Source organism: Rhinoraja longicauda, chromosome 2 (genome assembly GCF_053455715.1).
Source record: "Rhinoraja longicauda isolate Sanriku21f chromosome 2, sRhiLon1.1, whole genome shotgun sequence".
NCBI classification, from domain to species: Eukaryota; Metazoa; Chordata; class Chondrichthyes; order Rajiformes; family Arhynchobatidae; genus Rhinoraja; species Rhinoraja longicauda.
Genome location: NC_135954.1, coordinates 32,264,354 through 32,288,781, shown reverse-complemented (window position 1 = coordinate 32,288,781; position 24,428 = coordinate 32,264,354). Strand labels below are relative to the sequence as shown.

At 40.7% G+C, this 24,428-nt stretch overlaps 1 protein-coding gene across 1 annotated transcript in view; it reads left to right on the top strand.

Annotated features, from left to right (window-relative positions):
• Window positions 1–2,581: 2,581 nt before the first annotated feature.
• The window catches only part of mrc1a (mannose receptor, C type 1a), a 122,120-nt gene continuing 100,273 nt past the window's right edge, over window positions 2,582–24,428 (top strand). The window contains exons 1-3 of the mRNA XM_078427731.1: window positions 2,582–2,642; window positions 4,191–4,592; window positions 15,337–15,507. Of these exons, the coding sequence (XP_078283857.1) occupies window positions 2,582–2,642; window positions 4,191–4,592; window positions 15,337–15,507 (634 nt within the window). The remainder of the gene's footprint in view (window positions 2,643–4,190; window positions 4,593–15,336; window positions 15,508–24,428) is intronic.

The following is a 24,428-nucleotide window of genomic DNA, read 5'->3' as shown; positions in this document are numbered from 1 at the left end:
GTCCCCTAGTATTTATGGGAGATTGTTTGTGTCTTCTTTGGTGAAAATAAAATCAAAGTACTAATTTAACTGTTCTGCCATTTCTTTGTTTCCCATTGTAGATTCACCTGTCTCTGATTGTAAGGGACCTACATTTGTCTTCACTAATCTTTTCGTTTTTACATACCTAAAGAAGATTTTAGAGTCAGCTTTTATATTCCCCGCAAGCTTTCTTTCATGCTCTTTTTCCCCCCTCTTAATTAAACCCTTTGTCCTCCTCTGTTGAGTTCTAAATTTCTCCCAGTCCTACAGTTTGACAATAGACAATAGGTGCAGGAGGAGGCCATTCGGCCCTTCGAGCCAGCACCGCCATTCAATGTGATCATGGCTGATCATTCTCAATCAGTACCCCGTTCCTGCCTTCTCCCCATACTCCCTGACTCCGCTATCCTTAAGAGCTCTATCTAGCTCTCTTGAATGCATTCAGAGAATTGGCCTCCACTGCCTTCTGAGGCAGCGAATTCCACAGATTCACAACTCTCTGACTGAAAAGGTTTTTCCTCATCTCAGTTCTAAATGGCCTACCCCTTATTCTTAAACTGTGGCCCCTTGTTCTGGACTCCCCCAACATTGGGAACATGTTTCCTGCCTCTAACATGTCCAACCCCTTAATAATCTTATACGTTTCGATAAGATCTCCTCTCATCTTTCTAAATTCCAGTGTATACAAGCCTAGTCGCTCCAGTCTTTCAAAATATGACAGTCCCGCCATTCCGGGAATTAACCTAGTAAACCTACGCTGCACGCCCTCAATAGTAAGAATATCCTTCCTCAAATTTGCTGCTTCCTCTGGCCAATTTATATGCCTTATCCTTGGATTTAACAATATCCTTGATTTCCCTCGTTAGCCACGGTTGAGCCCAGCAACTTCCCCACCACTGATGTCAGGCTAACTGGTCTATAATTCCCCGTTTTCTCTCTCGCTCCTTTCTTGAAAAGTGGGATATTATTAGCTACCCTCCAATCCACAGGAACTGATCCTGAATCTATAGAACATTGGAAAATGATCACCAATGCATCCACGATTTCTAGAGCCATCTCCTTGAGTACCCAGGGATGCAGTCCATCAGGCCCTCAGGATTTATCACCCTTCAGTCCCATTAGTCGACCCAATACTATTCCTCGCCTAATGCAAATTTCTCTCAATTCTTCCGTCTCCCTCGATCCTCTGTCCTCTAGTACATCTGGGAGATTGTTTGTGTCTTCCTTCGTGAAGACAGAACCAAAGTACCTGTTGAACTCTTCTGCCATTTCCTTGTTACCCATAATAATTTCACCTGTTTCTGCCTTCAAAGGACCCACATTTGTCTTTACTAATCTTTTTCTCTTAACATACCACATATCATATTCCTTAACTACTAACTGCACATTCAATTCATCCACCTTATTACGAATGCTCCTCGCATTAAGGCACAAAGCTTTCAGGTATGTTTTTCTTATCTCCCTTCTACCTTTTGCTTCTGTTCTCCTTTTGTGTCCCTCTGTCTCCTTGCATTGGTCCCTATCCCCCTGCTCTGATGGTTTAAATGTGACCTTTGCTACACTCTCTTTCCCCTTAACTGCATGCGTACGCTTCCACGTTGTTGACTCCACCCCAATTGTTTAGTTTAAACCCACCCGTGTAGCACGAGCAAACCTGCCTGCTAGGATTTCGGTCCCCCTCCAATTAAGGTGCAACCCGTCCCTTTTGTATAGGTCACCAATAAACAAAGGCATTCACAGAATTACTCAGGAAAGCAGAACTAGATTGCATTGCTCACAACAGCTAAGTTGCATTCCTCACAACAGTTCTGCCTAATGGCTGTGGTTTCTTGCTTACTTTGAATTGGATTCCAGGAAACCCATGCACACTCAGTAAATGTTTACAGCTCTTGTTAATAATGAGTTGATACCAAATTGAAATGGGCCACTGGCCTTTTGCACGGAGATTGCTCACATGCAGCTTTCTACTCTACAGTTAAGTGGAGGTCAATGGATTTATGAACTGTTTCCTGATGCGCTTTTATTGTGCATTTAACATCCCTTCCATTCCCAAATGCAAATGCATCTTGGAGTCAAGTCAGCCCATTGCTCTGCCATATTTACCACTGTCGTGGAATAAAAATTGTTTTTTTTTAGTTCAATTTACTTTGGTCCTTCTGAGCTTTATACAGAACCAGAAAAGAAGAAGAATCCATGTTGTATGACTATGATTCTAAATCAGCAAAATGTCCCAAAGGCCTTTGTAAAGATGACTCGTATGCACCGAGTTCAAAAAGACTCTCCAATTTTGTTGTCAGAATGTCTTATGCCCCGTATCAGGGTAAAGAAAGAGAGATGTAAGTATTAAACAAAGCTGATGAAAGCAAATTCTCTCGCCTGGATTCCTGTTATTGCTTGCTTGTCACATGACAGGATATTCTGGCTGGTTATCTGTACTTAACAGTGCGGTCACAGCAAGGAGGAGCACTTTTAATTTGGATTTTCCTTTATCACCAACTACTTTTTTTTCTAGAGAAAGTAAGGTCATTTAAAAGCTATTATTGCAACAAAAAATGAAATTATGAAGTCTGGAATTCTGTTTGCTGCTTTTGTTTGTTTTATGCAAACCGTGAAATGTGCAGGTATGCTTTTTACTGACTTTTACTGACTTGTGGTGGTGTTTATAAATCTTATTGAAACATTCAAATATATTTTTAACAGAAAACATGAGGCGGGTATCTACTTCAACCCAAATTAGGCATCACATATAATAATATTAAAATTCTTACTAATTGGATAGTTAATTGAGAGAGTTTACTCAAGTACTGAGGTTTACTGTGCAGAAGGGTCTCTTATGCTGTAAACTTCTACTATTATTCTGTGTGTAACAATGCTTTACCTACTTCAGCAGAAAGACTCGTTGTTCACGAGTCTTGCTCAGTCCATCTGAACATCTTAGACTTTTAGTACTTTTCTGTGATTTAACAGAACCAAAAAGTATTTATTCATTGGACGTTGCTTTAGTTCAACTGCCTCCTCTTGACTGTGGGTGATGTTTTGCATTAGTTGTTTTTACTGCTTAGAGCTAAGTTGATATGAAAATGGACTGCAGGATGATTGACTTCACAGAACATACTTAACTAAACCACACTTTTATCTAATAATGAAGATAATATCTGAAGATTTAAGATTACAATGCGTTGTGATGTATATAAATATTAATATAGTAATACTGTATGACTGGCCCATTCATCACTCACTCTCTGGAAATCTTTAGGGAAAAATACACCATTATAATAGAAAGTGATAAATGGGACTTTAAAGAATGTTTTATATATGTATGGTTTAGCTTACAAGATGACAATGCTTCCTATTATTATTATTATTATTATTATTATTATTATTATTATTATTATTATTATTATTATTATTATTATTATTATTATTATTATTATTATTATTATTATTATTATTATTATTATTATTATTATTATTATTATTATTATTATTATTATTATTATTATTATTATTATTATTCATGTTTCAATACTATCTAAAGACTAAACTAGACAAAAGCTTTGAATTAAATGGCAAAAAGTGTTTGAAAAATATTCACCCATAGATTTGGCATCAAGCTCAGCTCATATGGAGGCCATGAAGTGGCATTTTACCAAAAACACACTACTAATATTAGACACAAGGAACCGCCAATGCTGAAATCTTGTAGAGAATACAAAGTGTCCTTCTAAGACAGAAGAAGATTCCCAACCCAAACTATCGCCAATTCATGTCCTCCAGAGATGCTGCCTGATCCGCTGAATTACTCCAGCACTTTGTGTCCTAAATTATTAATATACATCTAGTCCAACAAACTTATGAGATTCCCTTCAGAGTTGTGAATATTTCTGAAATTTTAAGGCAGAGAAATGATAAAACAGTTGCAGTTAAATTATATTGATAAAGAGATGTCTAGGTATGATATTCCAATTTAGAAGCATGGCACAGTGAGCATTGCACAGTGCAAGAACCGATTTTTGCTTTGAGGCGGTAATTGAAACATGAACATTTTTCATCTTGCCCTATCTGACACATATCAAGAATGAATTATTGTGTATTGGAATTAGGTAAGAGCAACCAAATGACAAAGATAAGAAGAGAAAGATAATCATCAATTCTGCTTTTGTTTTCAGATCCCGAAGTCTTTCTGATACATAATGAAAATCATGAGAAGTGTGTCGACGCGAAAAGTGAACAAACTGTGGAAACAAGTGATTGTGATGTCAATGCAAAGTCACAACAGTTTAGGTGGGTTTCTGGTCAGAGGCTCATGAGCGTCAAGTTCACACTGTGCCTTGGAGTCCTCAGCAAAGTAAACTGGGTACCTGTAACTCTGCACCAATGCAATGACACCAGCAATCTGCAGAGCTGGATATGCAGGAACGACACCCTGCTGAGTATCGACGGGGCTGATCTCTACTTCAACTATGGCAACAAAAACGAGAAAAATATAATGCTGTACAAAGGATCGGGGATTTGGAGCAGGTGGAAAGTTCATGGCACCAAAGATGATCTTTGCTCAAAACTCTATGACGGTATGTTGAAATATCTAATATTTGCCATTAAAGAGAATATTTGCTGTATTAATGCAATATAATGTACAAATGTGATGTTATTCCTTGTGGATAAGAATTAAAAATTAAATGGTACAGGTCCTCCACTGATTTTCCGGCAAAAAATGTATGGTGAGGGTGAACTTGGACCCCCCCCCCAATGCCCCTTGGAAGTCAACCCTGAAAATATGGTACCTAGGTTGGGTGAGGCGGCCGAGCTCGACCTCATCGAGACTTCCACACCGATCGGCTGGTTGAATTTGCCCCCCGTGTGGCCGCGACTCTGGAACTCCGGCCAGTTGGGAGCCGGCAGATCCGTTCCCATTGCCAGCTTCTGAGGCTGACTTTGCAGGCCGATACCTCGACTTCTCGGTTGCCTAGGGGACCGTCCCGGTACAGTTGGACCCCTCTCGGAGGCCGTGACCTAGTGTTGGTCTGACAAAACAGATGATCCAGAAAGGCTCTGGAATCAAGGATGCCGGAAAATCGGTGCTAGACCTGCAGTAGGCTGAACAACCTGTTAGTTTTTGCTCTGCCAATGAAAAAAGTCATGGCTAATCTTTTACCTCAAGACCACATCACTATTCAATTCTCCTATCCTTACGATCGAAAAATCGGTACACCTTAGCCTTGAGCATTGTGGATGAGTACACATAATGTAACATAAAATCTAAAGATTTGCTTTTAGTTTTCAATCTAATAGATATCTGTAATATTAAGTAATTTTGACTGAAATGATCCTCCTCTGCAAATACCCCAAATCTTATTGAAATTTGTTATCTAATCCGTGCAAAACCCTATGGTTGCATCATCATCCTCAGTTTAACCCAAATTATCCTAGGAAGCATAATGAATGCCTGTCGTGGGGATGGGTGGATTATCTGTAAAATGTGGGTGATGTTACACATGAGGATGTAAAAATATATATTTGATAATGGAATATACAATAGGATGGCAGAATGTTCATCAAGCTGTAACATCTATTATCATTGACAAAAATCTTAACAATGCAACTCAGGTGGAGAGGAAAAGAAAAGAATGCCTTATAAATTATTTCGAGAAAAGTATGGGAATTTACTTCCTGATTTACCAAGACAATCAAACAAAGTTCCAGAATTCCTACTCTGCTTTCTATCTGAGTCCCAATTCCTAATCCATGCTCATATATAGATTAGCCCAAATCTACAGGTATATGATCTAACTTTGCTTGCCAATCTCAATGTGGGATATTTTTGAAAGCTTTCTGAAAATCCAAATACTCCACATCCATTTGCTCTCCCTCATGTAGTTTACTAGATACCTCCACAAAGAATTCTGATAGATAAGTCAAATTTTATATGCTTTCCATAAATCCACCTTGGCACAATCACATTGTTATATTCTATATATTTTGATATAACTTCTTTATGGTATATTTCAGAGTTTTTTTGTTTAGTTTAGAGATTTAGTGTGGAAACAGGCCCTTCGGCCCACCAAGTTAATAATCACCCGTACACTAGTTTGATCCGACATACCAGGGATAGTTTACAGAAGCCATTTAACCTACAAACATGCACGTCTTTGGAATGAGGGAGGAAACCAAAGCATCTGGAGAAAACCCACCCACAGGGAGAACGTAGAAACTCTGTACAGAGAGCAATTGTAGTCAGGATCAATCCTGAGTCTCTGGAGCTGTAAGGCAGCAATACTGCTGTATCACTGTGCCAGTGCAAGTTCAACAGATCTGTAGTCCCTTGTTTCCTCTCTCCCTCACTTCTTAAGTAGTGGGTAATATTTGTCAACTTCCCAAATGAAGGAACCATTCCAGAAGTTGTAAAATTTTGGAACATGAAAACCAGAGATCAATTAACTCTATATCTGCCATCTGATCCATATAATTTATCAGTTTTCTGGCACATTACCTCTCTAGTGGTATTTCTTTATTTGTACTCATTTCTTTTTCTTCCTCAAATGCACATAACCCTTGAATCTCCTATATTTTGGGAGTGTTTTTGTGTTTGTCAATGAAGCCAAACACAATTTGTTTAATTTTTCTGCCAACTCCTTATCCCCATTTAAATGTTTTAGCATTTCTCTCTCCATATGGGATTGCCATTTGTTCTTGCTAGTTGTTTCCCTTTTAACATAAGTAAGGAAGCTGTTAAACCTCTTGTGTGTTTCTCACTGGTAATCCTTCACTGAGCTCTAAAACATTCCCAAACTTCACTTGGAATGCTTTTGCTGAAACATTGTTAACTTCTTCCTTAAATTTAACACTGTCTTTAATATCTCCTGTCACCCATGTTTGGACTACTTTTCCTGAGCAAAACATAAAATGCTGGAGGAACTCAATGGGTCAGGCAGCATATGTGGAGTAAATATCACATGATATTTTCGGTTTGGACCCTTCTTTGGATCAGCGGAGAAAAAATTGCGGAATGATTTGGAACAAGGAGTGTTCAACGTAAACGACAAAAAGTCAGGCTTAACTGGGGGCCATGAGTGCAGATGATGACACCTTTGATTTGAAAAAAGTGAGTGAAGCAAAAGAGAAATTGTTGAGGGTGTGGGGAGAAAGTTGGGAAATAGCGAAGGAGTACGTAATGCAGAACGAGTTGAGAAATAGTGTTGTGGTATGGAGTATGTGTGTCCTGTGCCTCTGGACCACTTTCTTTGTTCTTCTTCAAGTAATCTGCATATCGTCCATTGTTTCTTTAACTGCAACGAATTGCCTTTGCATTATCACACCTCCCTCAGCCTACCATAGTCAAATTGCTCCACATGCCTTTGATTATCTCTAAAACCTTAACTTTAACCAAACCTTAACAAAAGTCCATCACTTTTAAATTTAGTGTAAAATTCTCTCATGGTCAATCTTTCCTAGGAATACAATTACAAGGTTATTAGGCTATCCTTTCTTGGTGCACTGCTCTACATCTAAAATGACTTAATATAGACACAAAATACTGGAGTAACTCAGCGACTCAGGCAGCATCTCCGGAGAAAAGACCGAAGAAGGGTCTCGACCCGAAACGTCACCCATTGCTTCTCTCCTGAGATACTGCCTGACACGCTGAGTTACTCTAGTATTTTATGTCTATCTTTGGCGGAAACCAGCTTTTGCAGTTCCTTCCTACACATCTAAAATTACTCGTTCTCTCGTTTGCTCCTCAATGTACTGGAAAGCCATCTCATAAATATTCCAGGAATTAACACTTTATTTTGTTAATACCAATTTGATTTGCTCATTTATGCAAAGATTAAAGTGTTTATGATTAACCTATTGGCCTTGTAATATGCTTCTCCAATTTTCATACTTGCATCAGGCCTGACATCATTTAGAGATATAAATAACTCTAACCAAAGCTACCCATCACCTACTAATCCTCGGCTCCACCCAAACAGATTCTAATTATGCAGCATGGTCTGGTAAGATAAGCTCCTTTCTAACTATGGCACTGATGTCACTCCACCTCCTCTTTTTTGCATCTCTTTTCTAAATATCACATACTTTTGATTATTTAGTTCCCCTTTTATTCCTATGTTTATCTATTAACAATTACCTCACGGGTATCTTCAGCTATTTATACCCTTAATTGTTTTGTTTGTTGTGATGCAGTGTGCATTTAGATAGGGTGCCTATAGATTTGGCCTTATCATATTTTCCGATACTTTAATCCTTTTTTCTGTTTGCTTTTGCTTCCACTATCTATTAACTTTGCGTGCATTGGTTTTAACTTCCACTTTCTGCTTTGTTTGTCTCTATCCTGACTCTCCTCTCTGGGTCCTGCACCCCTGTTCTTCCTGTTTAAACTCTTGCCAAGAGCACTTAGAGTCCTCTGCAAGGATCTGGGTCCGGGAGCTACTGGAAATGTCCATCAGGTCAGGAGGCTTTGTAGTAAGAGAAAAAATTATTTAACGTTGTAGGATGATAACATTTCATAAGGCGTAGTATAAGAAAATAACTGCAGATGCTGGTACAAATCGAAGGTATTTATTCACAAAATGCTGGAGTAACTCAGTAGGTCAGGCAGCATCTCAGGAGAGAAGGAAAGGAGGAATGGGCTTATTTGACGTTTCGGTTTCATAAGGCGGTCAGAACCTTTTCCCATGGTGGACATGTCCAACACTGGAGGCTAGAGCTGTAAGGTGAGAGGGGGAAATTTAATGAAGATGTGCGGGCCATGTTTTTACACAGTAGTGGGGGCCTGGAATGTATTGCCAGTGGTGGAGCAGGTACGATAGTCGTGTTTAAGAGGCTTTTGGATAGGCACATGGAAGTCAGAGAATAGAGGGATATAGATAATGCACAGACTGATGAGATCAGTTTGACGTGACACCATGTTGGCATTACGAACCGAAGGACCTATTCCTGTGCTATACTCTTCTATGTTCTAAGAACTGTAAATTGTCCCCTAGTGTTCAGGGAGTGGATGTGAAAGTGGGATGACATAAACCTTGTTTGTATAGGTCGATGGTGGGTATGGACTTGGTGGGCCAAAGAGCCTGTTTCCATGCTATATCTCTAAAATACTTTTGGACTGGTGAATTCAGGAGGAACTTTACGTAGCATTTTTAAACATTGTGCAGGGCTCACTTCCTATGATTACCAATTTATAAATTCATAGAACATAGAAAAGAATAGCACAGGAACATGCTCTTTGGCCCACAATGTCTGCATCAAACATGATGTCAAGATAAACTAATATCATCAGCTTGCACATGATCCATATCCCTCCATTCCTTGCATATCCATATGTCTATCTAGAAACCTCTTTCATTTGTTTTAACACAAATAAGCCTAGTTTTTATTTGGAGGTTACCTCAGTCTTTTATTCCTATAATTATTGGAATTTAGTGCTTTGCAACATGTATAAACCATTTTCGTTTAATTAATGAAAGTAATAACTAAATGCCTCTGAAGTAACACAGCTGACTACATTAATGTTCAAAGTGCATGTCAGCAATTGTGTAATCCATTTAAAATTATATTCAAAGTTAACTGAAGCGAACATCTGCCTTCCAATAATTGCTGAATTTGAAGTGTAAATCTAATTGGAAGTACTTTGAGTAAACAGAAAATGACAGGCTTTTATGTTGCTAATTCTAACACTTTTCAGTAGGGAATAGGAAGATCATGAATGAGAATAGGAGAGAGGGGCTTCTATCATCGTGCTCACACATAAGGGTAGCTCAGCTGTTGCATTAAGGAAAAATCCATATCAATGAAGATAAGGAATTGCAATAGAGGTGGCACAACCTTACGATGCACATTCTATTATTAAACCATGGGGATGTGGGAAAAGGGAAAATTATTGTTAACGGGGCGATGCTCAGACATTCATACAACATGGAAACTGGCCATTCGGCCCACAACCTTCATGCCAACTAGTTGGCGCGCATCTGCATTAATCCTATCTTGCAGCACTTGGCCCATACTCTTCATGCCTAGGTGATTTAACTGCTCATCTAGACACTTCTTAAATGTTATCGGCGATTTTGTTTCTAAAACTCTCTTTAGCTTAATTTAGTTTATTATTGCCACATGTACTGAGGCAAAGGGAAAAGCTTTTGTTGCATGCTATCCAGTCAGTGAAAAGACAAAACAAGATTACAATCAAGCCGTCCACAGTATAAAGATACAGGATGAAGGGTAAAACGTTTAGTACAAGATAAAGTCCAGTTAAATCCAATTAGAGATAGTCCGAGGGTCTCCAATGAGGTAGATAGTAACTCACAGCTGCTCTCTAGTTGGTGATAGGATGGTGTTGCTTGGTAACAGCTGGGAAGAAACTGTCCCTGAATCTGGAGGTATATGTTTTCACACTTCTAAACCTATTGCCTAATGGGAGAGGAGAGAAGTGGGAGTGGACGGGGTTAGATTTATCCTTGATTATGCTGGCTGTCTTGCCGAGGCAGCGTGAAGTGCAGACTGAGTCAATGGAAAGGAAATTGGTTTGTGTGATGGTCTGGGCTACATCCACCACTCTCAGCAATTTCTTGTGGTCTTGGATGGAGCTGTTCCCAAATGTAGGCAGTGTATTTTATGTACTCACCACTCTTTGGTTGAATAAGGTCCCTCTCAGTACCCCTCCAAATCTCTATCCCTTACCCTAAATCAATGTTCTCTAGTTTTATTCACCTCTGGTAGAGGAAAGGATTCCTGCAGTTCAGCCTGTTTATAACCCTCATAATTTTATATACCTTAATCATTTCCCCTCAACTTCCTCTGCTTCAGGAAAAACAGACCGAGCCTCTTTATTCTCTCCTCATACTTCTGAAGTACGCCATCCCAGGCAACATTCTGGCGAATCTCCTTCGCACGACATCCAATGCTTTCACATCTTTCCTACAGAGTGTTGACTTGAAGTGAACACAGTCCGCCAGCTCTGACCAATATTTCGTCTGCTCATGCTATGCTATTGAATTCAGGAATAGAAGAGCTTTAGGCATTTTTCCAGGTGCTTTTGGGTGCACTGGGAAATTTGTCTCCACATTTTTTCTGTGTAATTCGTGTTCCAAGAATGTCAGTTCCAGTAATAAACATCTGCAATGACATCAGTAACATGCAAAACTCATCTGCAGTGAGATTTGCACCACCATTGTTCTGATAAACAGCAGTTCTTATCTGTTCATGGAACAACCTATTTCTCCTGAAGCTGTTCTGTTTAAAGGGTCAACATTTTTCTTGTTCTCACAGAAATCTATCACCTGCTGTGACTTCAAATAAAACTCATGTGCCTTGTCTGTTTTACCAGGGATGTCGGGGTCAAGATAATTGAGTCATAGAGTTTTACAGCATGGAAACAGGCCCTTCAGTCCAACTCATCCATGCTAACCAAGTTGACGAACAGAGCTAGTTGCACTGGCTTGCGCCTGGCCCATATCTCTCGTATGCTTCCCAATCCATGAACCTGTCCAAGTGTCTTTTAAATGACATAATTGTACTTGCCGCTATCATTTCATCTGACTGTTCGTTCCATGCCTTCATAACTCTTACAGAGAATCATAGAATCATACAATGTGGAAACAGGCTTTTTGGCCCAACTTACCTACGCCACCCAACATGTGCCATCCAAATTAGTCCCACCTGCCAATCTTTGCCCATATCCCTCGAATCCTATCTTATCCATGTACCTATCCAAATGTTTTTTAAATGTTGTGATGGTACCTGTCTCTATGTGCCTTTGTCTATCTATGATTCTCTGTGTTACAAAGTTGCCCTCCAGTTCCCTTTTAAATCTTTCCCCTCACACTCTCAGCTTTCCAAGCCTGAGGTTCATTTCAGGCCGCTGCCGATATCTGCTCTCACTGCTGCATTAGGGAAATGCGAGAAGCTTCACATTGACAGAGAGAAGATATCATCCACTTTTCCTTCGGCACAGCAGGAGTCCTGAGAGTTTGACAATGGTGCAGCATTTTTCTAACAGCAGGCATTCAGGGACATCTCTCTGGCACTCACATAAAGCATAGAAAATAAGGCAGAAGTGAGTTTGCTTTGCCATTCAATAATATCATAGCATAGGTTTTTAACATTGCTTGGAATGTGATGGAGTCGGATATGATTGTGGCACTTAAGAGGCTTTTATATAGACACGTGCATATGCAGGGAATGGAGGGATATGCAGGCAGAGGAGATTAGATTAACTTGGCATCATGTTCGGTGTGGACATTGCAGGGTCGAAGGACCTGCTCCTCTGCTGTATTGTTCTATGTTCTATGTTGTAACTCTGCCACTTTCCTGTGCTAGCTCTGTACACCTTGATTCCCTTAATATCTACAGTGACCTCCCTGGCAATCTCCTGCTTTAAGTGTCCAGCTGCAGAAATAGAGGATCTGTACAGCACCAATGCATCAAAAAGGAAATGTTTCATACAGGCAGATTACTTCTCCTGCATGTCCTCTTCTCCCCTGATTCCGTTGTGTCCCTCTCCCCATCCCCTCTCATTGTTTAACCATGCATCCCGTTGCAAAATACTCCCATTGCTGACAAAGCATTTTTTTGTGTTGTGGTTTGTTACTTTCATAGATGCTTGCAAAGATTACAGCATGATTCATAAAAAGTTAATGTTCGGATGCTGCAATTAGTTTGGAAAGCTGACAGACTGTTAATATTGTAGAAGATTGTTCCCGATGTTGGGGAAGTTCAGAACCAGGGGTCACAGCTTAAGGATAAGGGGGAAGTCTTTTAGGACCGAGATGAGAAAACATTTCTTCACACAGAGAGTGGTGAATCTGTGGAATTCTCTGCCGCAGAAGGTAGTTGAGGCCAGTTCATTGGCTACATTTAAGAGGGAGTTAGATGTGGCCCTTATGGCTAAAGGGATCAAGGGGTATGGAGAGAAGGCAGGTACAGGTTACTGAGCTGGATGATCAGCCATGATCATATTGAATGGCGGTGCAGGCTCGAAGGGCCGAATGGCCTACTCCTGCATCTATTTTCTATGTTTCTATGTTTCTATGAACTGCAGATACTGCTTTACAAAAGAAGACACAGTGTGCTGGAGTAGTTCAACGGGCCAGGCAGCATCTCAGGAGAACATGGATAAACAATGCTTTGGGCCAGGACTCGTCTTCAGAGTCTGTTAACATTTATTGCTAGGCAAATACAAATGTTGGGAGAATATTCTTCAATTATTTAAGGCATTGTTGAGCATACGTCGAGAGTACTGTGTGTAATTCCCGTATCCTTACTTGAGGAACAATATTAATTTCTAGTGAGCTGTTCAAGGCAAAAACTTAGAATCAGTGGATTTCTTATGTGGAGAGGAGAGGATCCCTGCTAGCTGTGTTCCCCTGTCACAGGTTTGAGGAAGGCTGAGCCACTGGGACAAATCCGAGACCACAATTGCGACCATCTGGTAAAGACTGAGCCGCTGGGAACAAGACCTGTAGGTTTGTAAGTGGATTAGCTACTGTAGATTGTCCCTCGTGTGCAGGATAGGACTAGTGTACAGGTAATTCTTGGTCGGTGCAGTCCTGGTGGGACAAAAGGCTTGTATCCATGCTGTATCTCTGAACTAAACTAAAGATGGGTGTTTTAATTGATGAGTCTTTGAAAACCTCTTCCTCAAAGGGTGGTGGAGGCAGAGTCTTTTAATATCTTTAATGTATAGGTACTTGATAAGCAAGGGTTAATGAATATTAACAGAGCTCGTCTCACTGCTTTGTGCCTGGCCCATATCTCTCCTATGCTTCCCAGTCCATGATATAAAATTCTAGCTGAAAGTAAAAGATATTAGAGAGTTCAAAAGTTAAAAAAACTGCAGATCCAGCAAATTTGACAAAAAAGTGAAGCGCTAGAAATATTTGTGTTAGGCAACAAGACGGGAGAGAGAAACATAGTTTACTTTTTGGATCAGCCTGAAACATTTATTCAGTTTCTCTCTCCACAGAAGCTGCCAGTCCTTATAAATATTTCCATTCCATTGACCAAAGTGTGTGTTAATAACGGGCAGACGGGTACAGGTGAATCATATTGGCAGAGTCGATGCTCTTTAAAGGGAAGGTGTGTTTGTAAATTGCACACCTTCCCAGCACGAACTCTGTGAGATTCAGAAATCCCAGATCTACCGAGGGAATTCCAATGGTGAAGCCCAACCCTGTTGAGAAGTCTGAACATTTGCACCAGGAAATTGACTTTTAGGTCCTGCGGCAGATAAAATCTGATGTGGGACCTGAGACCCCAAAATTCCAATTTGAAGTGTAGGGCTGTGGGATATGAAGTTATTTTAAGACAAATTGAAGAGCAGTTACATGTTTTTAATTCCTTGATAAAGTACCCAATGGAAATATATAAAATTATGAGAGGCACAGATCGGGTAGATAGAATAGAGTAGGGTAGATGGTCAGAACCCTTTTACCAGGGTACAAATGTCAAAGACAAAATGGCAAAGGTTTGGGGTGAGAGGGCAATGGGTTAAGGTGAGACAGGCAAAGTTTAAAGGAGATATGCTGCGCTATTTTTTTTACATAGAGGATAGTGAGTGCCTGGAAGTTGCTGCCAGGGGTGATGGTGGAGGCTGAAACAATAGTGGGATTTAAGTGGCTTTTAAATAGGCACATGGATATGCAGGGAATGGAAGGGGTATGGATCTTGTGCAGACAGAGAAGATTAGTTTACATTGGCAACATTTGGCACAGATATTGTGGGCTGCATGGGTGCATGACAGACCTACTTGAACTTTATTCTGTTTTAAAACTGTTTCTAATTTTGTTTCACTTGGTTGTCTAAATTTATAAATTTATACTGATTAGCTAATTAATTTATTACATCGTACGGGAGGCGCATTCCCAATCTCGTTGTACCCCTGTACAATGACAATAAAGATATATTGTATTGTATTGTATTGCATTGTTTTAGTGTGGTGCTTTTCTATGTTCTATTTCACTACTTTGTGTTACATTTTTAATGATCTCATTTTTAAAATTACTTACCCAATCTTTTGTTGTGCTTAAATATATCTGTATGCCACAGACATTAAAAAATTGTTAAGTGAATCCCACCTCAGACAGTTGGCAAGATTCAGTGTAAGGCTTTCCAGCTGTTAAATCTAACAGGGAGATTTTGGGGGAGGTAACATTCCCTTTGCACTGCCGTCGAGACTCTGGTGATGCTTTGAGTGGGAAGGTAGGTTCTTCTCATCTGGACCTTGTGTAGAAAGAGCATGGGATTGATTCTACCATCATATGATTTAACTCAAAGATTGAACTAAATCAGTTCTGGAAAATCTTCTTTCCCTTTCAGATTTATTTACAATATACGGAAATTCAAATGGACAACCCTGTGTTATTCCTTTCAAATATTCAAAGAAGTGGTATACAGAGTGTACAACAGACGGCAGAAATGACGGGCATCTTTGGTGTTCAACTACCTCGGACTATGCGGATCGCAAGTGGGGGATTTGTCCCCAAAAATGTAAGTTTGACAATGATTCCATAATTATATAACTTAGACATGCTTGTTTCCCTTTCTAAAGATGCCAGTCAATACTAAATAACGGTCACACATCCAGTGGCTGCCATTTTTCAGTAATTCCACGCAAGAGAGGCATAAATTACATTGAGCTATTTTGTGCCTTATTTATACTTTGTGTTGTGTTCTTTACCTGTCCATGTCATCATTGCATTCAGCATTTCTCTGGAGTACTTACAGAATCTAGAAGTTACATTCACTGGAGAAGTTTGTAAATCATTTCTGATCAAAGTCATAGAGGGATACAGTGCGGAAAGAGGCCCTTTGGCCCAATTTGCTCACACTGGCCAACATGTCTCAGCTACACTAGTCTCACCTGCCAGCATTTGGTCCATATCCCTCCAAACCTCTCCTATCCATGTACCTGTCTAACTACTTCTTAAATGTTGGGGTAGTCCCTGCCTCAACTACCTCCTCTGGAATCCACCATCTGGTGCACTTCTTTACAAAATTCCTAGTTTGATCTCTGATTCTTTCCAATTTCTTCTCAACTACTTTAGAAAATGACAACCCTGCTTAAATGATGCTGATTGAAGGATAGGCATTTGCAAAGACATCTGTGCAACATTTTGCTCCTTGACATCATGCCATGGGATTTTATATAACAACATGTGAAGCAGGCAAGACTTTTAGTGACAGGCATTTTATTCGAAGAGGTAGTTGAGGCAGGTACAGTGGTACAATTTAACAGACATTACCAACAGAAGGTAACTAAAAAGGCAATAATAGGAGAAAAGATGAAATATGCTGCTAAGCTAACCAATAATATAAAAGGAGATAGCAAATGGTTCTTAATTACATCGCTGCTTTTATAATCCAGTTCCCTCAAAATGAATGTTAACATCGCTTTTGTCTTCCTTACTACCAATTCAACTAGCAAATGAACTGTTTGGGAATCCTGCACCAGCTCCCCCAAGTCCCTTTGCATCTCTGATTTCTGAATCCGCTCCACATTTAGAAAATAGTCTATGCCTTTATTCTTACTCTCAAAGTGTATGGCTGCACACTTTGCCACGCATTATTCCATCTGCCACTCCTTTCCCCACTCTCCCACCTGTCCAAGTCCCTGCTTCCTCGGTATTACCTGCCCCTCCACCACAGGAGTCCTGAAACTTTCCATGCTTCAATTACTCTAAATCTAGTTGCACCACAGCTTGATTCCTGTGCACAGTTCTGACCACGGCATTTCAGGAAAATGTGCTTACGCTGCAGAGAACATGGAAGAGATTTGCTGGAACTGGAACATTTTTGCCGAGAGGAAAAAATGATAAGACTGCAGTTGTTTCCTTTGGAGGGCACAAGGCAAAAGAGAGATTTAAATGAGATGTACAAAGTTATGAAAGGGCTAGATAGCAAAAGGATTAAAAGTTAGGCGTCAAAGACACAAAGTAATTGAGAGATGGATTACTATGGAGTTTAGCAATGATGGAAGTCTGGAACTTGCTGCCTGAAGGATTGGTCGAGGCAGACATCCTCAGTACATTTAAAGAACACTTGAGTGTGTAATGGAAGAATTGTGACAGCACAGATATGAGTGACTCCTGTGTTATAAATGTTCTAGGATTTCAGGATTCTCAATAATAGTTAATTAATCGCACACAAATGTACTGTGCTAGTGTTAGGGCCAGGAGAGGAGCTTCTGGATTCAAATAGCTGTGAAACAATAGTGCACCCAGTACCCATTTGCAACTGGTCTTCCCTTCTCTGGGGTATCCAAAATTGCCTTTGTATCAATAAGTGTGTCCAGAATGGCTGAGAAACAGAAGTGACATCTCGTATTCCTTATATTTAAAGTACAAAAAGTTAAACTTGAGACCATTACTAAAAAAAAGTGAGGGGAATAACTTAGAAACATTGTTGACACAAACGACTGCAGATGCTGGAATTTGAAGAATGTTCCTGACCCAAAATGTTGCCTGTCCATTCCTCCCCAGATGTTGGCTGAACCACTTAGTGTTTTGAAGAAATTGTTCCTGCAAAAAATTGATAGGACACTGCTCAAACAAGTGACAGGTATATATTCTAAACAAAAAGAATAACATTTGAAAAATAAAATGGCAAAAGGTACCTGGCATAAGTTTCTGGATAACCTTACTTTTGCTGTATCATGAGTACAATGGGCTAAAAAGCCCCGATCTCTGCATAGAACCTCCTGTGGTCTCATGATACTGCTTCCATTTTTGTTAAGTTTAGCTGTCTGGAAGGGCTGAATTTGCCTACTCCTGCACCTATTTTCTGTTTCTATGTTTCTATAAGACTGCCTTAAACAAGGTCATGATTTATATAGGGAAAGTTAAAAACATGGGACATCATGTTACAGTTGTGTAGAGCACTGGTGAAGCCGCATCCTCTCTAGCTAATTCACATCCTTCCTATTGTACTGTTTTTTTGCGGTTCTGGTGTTTCTATATATGATTAAGCTAGATGAGGAGAAGAAGAGATTCACAGCGATGTTGCTGGAACTGGAAGGCTTGATTTAATAGGAGAGACTGGGACTGTTTTTCCTGGAGCAAAGAAGGTTGAGGGGTGATCATAACGAGGGTTATGAAATCAAGAGGAGCCTAAAACGGGGGATGGTCGCAATTTAATTCCCCGGGTGAGGGAGTCTAAAACTGGAAGGAATAGATTTAAGGTGAGAGGGGAGAGATTTTAAGGAGATGTGAGAGGCATGTTTTTCAACAAGGAAGGTAATGGGTATATGAAATGAGGAAGTGATAGTGCCAGGTACAATTACAATGTTTAAAAATCCATTTGATAAGTTCATGGATAGGAAAGGTTTAAGGGATTTGGGCCAAATGCAGTAAAACGGGGTTAGCCCAGGAAGGCATATTGAACAGTATGGACAAGTTGGGCCAAAGGGCCGGATTGTATGCTATATAACTCTATTACTTCGTAACATGGAGTAGACTTGCTGCAATGTTTAAGTGTGGATGTCAAGGGACAATGAGATGGGAGGTATTGCACAGTCCCTGGCAATCCTTCCAACAACCTGTCCCTAAATACCACCAAGACCAAGGAGCTGATCATCAACTTCCGTAGGTCACATAACGGGGAATATGCCCCGATCTCTATCAATGGGGTCAGTGTGGAGAGAGTGTCCAGCTTCAAGTTTCTGGGCACTCACATTTCGGAGGACCTAACATGGTCCAATAACACTGCTGCGCTGGTCAAGAAGGCACAACAAAGACTGTTCTACTTAAGAACACTGAAAAAGTCTGGTCTACCCCAACAGCTGCTGAAGACCTTCTACCGCTGCACCATAGAGAGCATCCTAACGCATGGAATCCCTGTGTGGTACCTCAGCTGCACGGAGGCAGAAAGGAAAGCTCTACAGCGGGTAGTCCATAGAGCTCAGAGGGCCATCGGAACACAGCTACCAGACTTGGAGGGCATCTACAACACACGATGCCTCAGAAAAGCCACCAGCATCCACAAAGACTCTTCACACCCCTGCAACAGTCTGTTCGAACTCCTTCCATCGGGCAGACGATACAAGGCCTTCTATGCCCGCACCTCCAGACTCAGGAACAGCTTCATCCCCAGGGCCATAGCTGCTATGAACCGGTCCTGCTGAGCCGGATGGCCACAACGCATAGATCAACTTGCACTTTACCCTGTCCAAAACTGTTACAACTGTTCGTTTCGTTGGGTTGCTGCTGTCTAAATTACCTAAATTAGTGCATCGTATGGGAGGCGCATTCCCAATCTCGTTGTACCCCTGGGTACAATGACAATAAAGATATATTGTATTGTATTGTATTGTGCTGATATTCCTTTGGAGACCTTTGCTGTCCATTGGTCTTCTTCTTCTCTGGTAATCTTGATGAAGCTCTCATAAGAATGAATGAGCATAAGTGAATTAAAGCACTCATGCCAATTGTACATTGACTGAATCAACTTCAATTATCATTACCCATGACAGCCAGAAACATATCCCGACTTCTGGGAGAAATTAAAGAGACCAATGTGCCCAGATTAATTCAGAGGACAAAAATTCAGTTTTAATCTACCATAAATCCTGGAAGAGAGAATTGTCCAGAAGTGCATGTTATGGGAATAATGTTGTTGCCTACAAATGAGGAATTAAAAATACAACTTGCGCTGGGAATGAGTAGTAATACAAATCAAGCAATTTCTGTTTATTTGTTTGTAGAATATGAGCATTGCTGACAGGTCTAGAATTTATTGTTTGGCCCCTGAGTAGGTTTGGTGAGTTACATTGAATCACTGCAGCAAGGTGACTCATTACTATTATTTAATTAATTCCAAGATTTCCACCTAACATCAATATCAAAATTACAATACATAATCCTGTCAAGATATTGTGCAACCTGGATATTGCAGGCAGTGCTGTTTCCAAGGCCATTAATTCCCACTGCATACCATGGTAATATATCCAACAATGGTGATGCAGAAGTTTGGACTGGCTGAAAAGTTAGATTCTTTAAGTATGATATTACGAGAAACCAAACCATTGGTTCCCATCTGTTCGAGAGCTTCCCTTAATATTGGCATGTAGGCAGATATTGATGAGGGGGACATTATAGGGCAGACAGGGATGCTTATACATTTCTCATGTCTAAATGCTTTATTCAAAGACAAATGGTTTTCTTCTCAATATTAGTTATTGTCGCAGCTCGGGAGTTTATTCAACAATTTTGAGGGCATTTAGCTACGGTATAATGGATCTGGAACCACATTTATGTTTGTCCAAAGATTTCAAGTCCTGTAGAACATTTGCAAAAATGGCTGAGCCTTTACAGCAATCCAATGGTTTCATGTTCACCATTACTGATTAGAATTTATTATTACAGATTTATTTCATCAATTTATTTTAAATTTGCTTTATTGGTTTGGGTTCATTGGAATAGCTGACTCTGGAAAGCTGGATTTGTAGCTTTAATGGCCAAAAGTGATAGGTATCTTTCCTGGGAATGCAATCTAATGTTAAAGTACTTAAAAAAAAAAAAAGAAACACCACAAATTCTTTGAATTTTTATTCACATGAGCTTAATAAAAATTATTCCTGCAATATTGTTAAGGACTTCTGAGTGTGTTTGGCTAAATTTCCCTTGTTCACTACTTTTTCAAATCATTGGGTGCAGCGATAGAGTTGCTGCCTTACAGCGAATGCAGCGCCGTCGACTCAGGTTCGATCCTGACTACGGGTGCTGTACTGTACGGAGTTTGTACGTTCTCCCCGTGAGCTGCGTGGGTTTTCTCCGAGATCTTCGGTTTCCTCCCACACTCCAAAGACGTACAGGTTTGTAGGTTAATTGGCTGGGCAAATGTAAAAATTGTCCCTAGTAGGATCGTGTTAATGTGCAGGGATCGCTGGGCGGCGCGGAGCCGGTGGGCCGAAGGGCCTGTTTCTGCGCTGTATCTCTAAATCTCTCTAAATTGACATATTTAATATTTCCAATGTTTGACAAAGGAACCTTATACATTTAGCAAATGACCAAGAATCATTCTGGGACTGGAATTGTGCATTTAGCAATAATAGCATGAGCTATTAACCCTAATTTAATCTCATGAATGAGTGCAAAAAATGAACGAGTCAAGAGCTGTACACCACTCAAATTTGTTGATGATTTGCAAAGGGTCCCTTTCACACATAATAGGACCATGGCTTCTTTTTTGATGTCAGCAATTCTCTCATGCGCTGACTCACAGCCACAATACAGATTGAACCCCATGATAGCAATGGCATCTGAAACGATCTTAGACAATATCTGACGTGTCAGTGAAAGCAGTTGCAAATGATGCCCGGACTTTGCCTGCTGGAGTAGATGAGATAAGGTACCACATTTTAACATCATATGGTATTTATTGAATCCATCATCAACAAAATAACAAAACAGGAAGCAACAACTGAACAACTGGAGTAGATAAACTTAACTAAAATGGAAGCAGTATCATGAGACCACAGGAAGTTCTATGCAGAGATCGGGGCTTTCTAGCCCATTGTACTCATGATACAGCGAAAGTAAGGTTATCCAGAAACTTATGCCTAGTACCTTTTTCCATTTTATTTTTCAAATGTTATTCTTTTTGTTTAGAATATACACCTGTCACTTGTTTGAGCAGTGTCCTATCAATTTTTTGCAGGAACAATTTCTCCAAAACACTAAGTGGTTCAGCCAACATCTGGGGAGGAATGGACAGGCAACATTTTGGGTCAGGAACATTCTTCAAATTCCAGCATCTGCAGTCGCTTGTGTCAACAATTTTTCTAATTCATTCCCCTCACTTTTTTTTAGTAATGGTCTCAAGTTTAGCTTTTTGTACTTTAAATATAAGGAATACGAGATGTCACTTCTCTTTCTCAGCCATTCTGGGCACCCTTATTGATACAAAGGCAATTTTGGATACCCCAGAGAAGGGAGGACCAGTTGCAAATGGGTACTGGGTGTATATTTGGGGATTGAGTTAGCGAGATTCCACTCATACAATGGTACACAAGTAAACTCTGTTGATCCAGCCAGACATTCAATATAATCATGGCTGATCATCCAAAATCAGTACCCCTATCCTGCTTTTTCCCCATATCCCTTGATTCATTTAGCCCTAAGAGCTAAATCTAACTCTCTCTAGATAGAAACAAGTCATAATTATGTGGATGGTAGCTTTGCACCATTGGCTCCTCAGCCAAGCACATACACTAAATGACCAAACCTGTGGTTCCTCGCATACTGAGCAGGATTACTATTGCAACACATCATCAGTAGGGTAAAACTAACCTGTCCACGACGGTCTAATGTTATCTAATGTTTTTCATTTGATGCCAACATTAAAGTAAATATAATTGCTGGTGCTTCTGGTTTAGCTGTTGATGGCCATTGACTTTGTGTGCCTAGAATCATAGAGTGATACAGCGTGGAAACAGGCCCTTCGGACAACATTGACCAACATGTCACATCCACAGTCGTCCCACCCGCCCGCATTTGGCCCATATCCCTTTAAACGTCTGATCCATGTGCATGTCTAATTGTTTCTTAAATGTTGCAATATTCCCTGCCTCAACTATCTCCTCTGGCACCTCGTTCCGTTCACCGACCACCCATTGTGTGAAAAAGTTACCCCTCAGATTCCTATTAAATCTTTCCCCCTTCACTGTAAACCTATGTCCTCTGGTTCTTGATTCTCTTACTCTGGGCAAGAGGCACTGTGAATCTACCCAATAAATTCCTCTCGTGCTTTTATGCACCTCTATAAGATTGCCCCTCATCCTGCTGTGCTCCAAGGAATAGAGTCTTCTCAACCACTCCCTGTAGCTCAGATCCTCGAGTCCTGGCAACATCCTTGTAAATCTTCTCTGTAATCTTTGCAACGCGATGCCATCTAAGACAATAACAGGACTAATCAATCTCAGCTTCTACAGACAGGGTGACTGGTTAAACATAGAAAATAGGTGCAGGAGTAGGCCATTCGGCCCTTCCACAGACTCACCACTCTCTGTGTGAAGAAATGTTTTCTCATCTCGGTCCTAAAAGACTTCCCCCTTATCCTTAAGCAGTGACCCCTGGTTCTGGACTCCCCCAACATCGGGAACAATCTTCCCGCATCTAGCCTCTCCAACCCCTTAAGAATTTTATATGTTTCTATAAGATCCCCCCTCAGTCTTCTAAATTCCAGTGAGTACAAGCCTAGTCTATCCAGTCTTTCTTCATATGAAAGTCCTGCCATCCCAGGGATCAATCTGGTGAACCTTCTCTGTACTCCCTCTAAGGCAAGAACGTCTTTCCTCAGATTAGGAGACCAAAACTGCACACAATACTCCAGGTGCGGTCTCACCAATGCCCTGTACAACTGCAGTAGATCCTCCCTGCTCCTAAACTCAAATCCTCTTGCTATGAATGCCAACATACCATTCGCTTTCTTCACTGCCTGCTGCACCTGCACGCTTGCTTTCAATGACTGGTGCACCATGACACCCAGGTCACGTTGCATCTCCCTTTCTCCTAATCGGTCACCATTCAGGTAATACTCTGCTTTCCTGTTCTTGCCGCCAAAGTGGATAACCTCACATTTATCCACATTATATTGCATCTGCCATGCATTTGCCCACTCGCCTAATCTATCCAAGTCTCTCTGCAGCCTCCTAGCATCCTCCTCGCAGCTAACGCTGCCACCCAGCTTCGTGTCATCCGCAAACTTAGAGATGTTGCATTCAATTCCCTCGTCCAAATCATTAATATACACTGTAAATAACTGGGGTCCCAGCACTGAGCCTTGCGGTACCCCACTAGTCACTGCCTGCCATTCCGAAAAGGACTCGTTTATTCCTACACTTTGCTTCCTGTCCGCCAACCAATTTTCTATCCACCTCAACACTGAACCCTCAATACCGTGTGTTTTAAGTTTGTACACCAATCTCCTATGTGGGACCTTGTCGAAGGCCTTCTGAAAGTCCAGATATAACACATCGACTGGTTCTCCCTTATCCACTCTCCTAGTTACATCCTAGTTGAAGTCACAAGTCAGTTCTTTCAAAATTCAGATCCGTGCTATATATCTTTGACATACACATAGCATCTTGATCCTCACCATGTCCACTTCCCCATCATCACAGCCACTGTTACAGATGCTCAGAATCTTTTGGGGAGGGGGATAAGCAAGCCTAGGGGGCGTAGTTTTAAGGTGAGAGGGTTGACGTTTAAAGGAGATGTGTGGGGCATGTTTTTTTCACAGAAAGTGGTAGATGCCTGGAACGTGCTGCCAGGGGTGGTGGTGGAGGCAGATATGATAGTGACACTTATGAGGCTTTTAGATCGGCACTTTATTTGCAGGGATTCGAGGGATACGTGTTACCAATACGCAGAATGAGATTGGTTTAATTTGGCATCATGTTAGGCATGGGCATT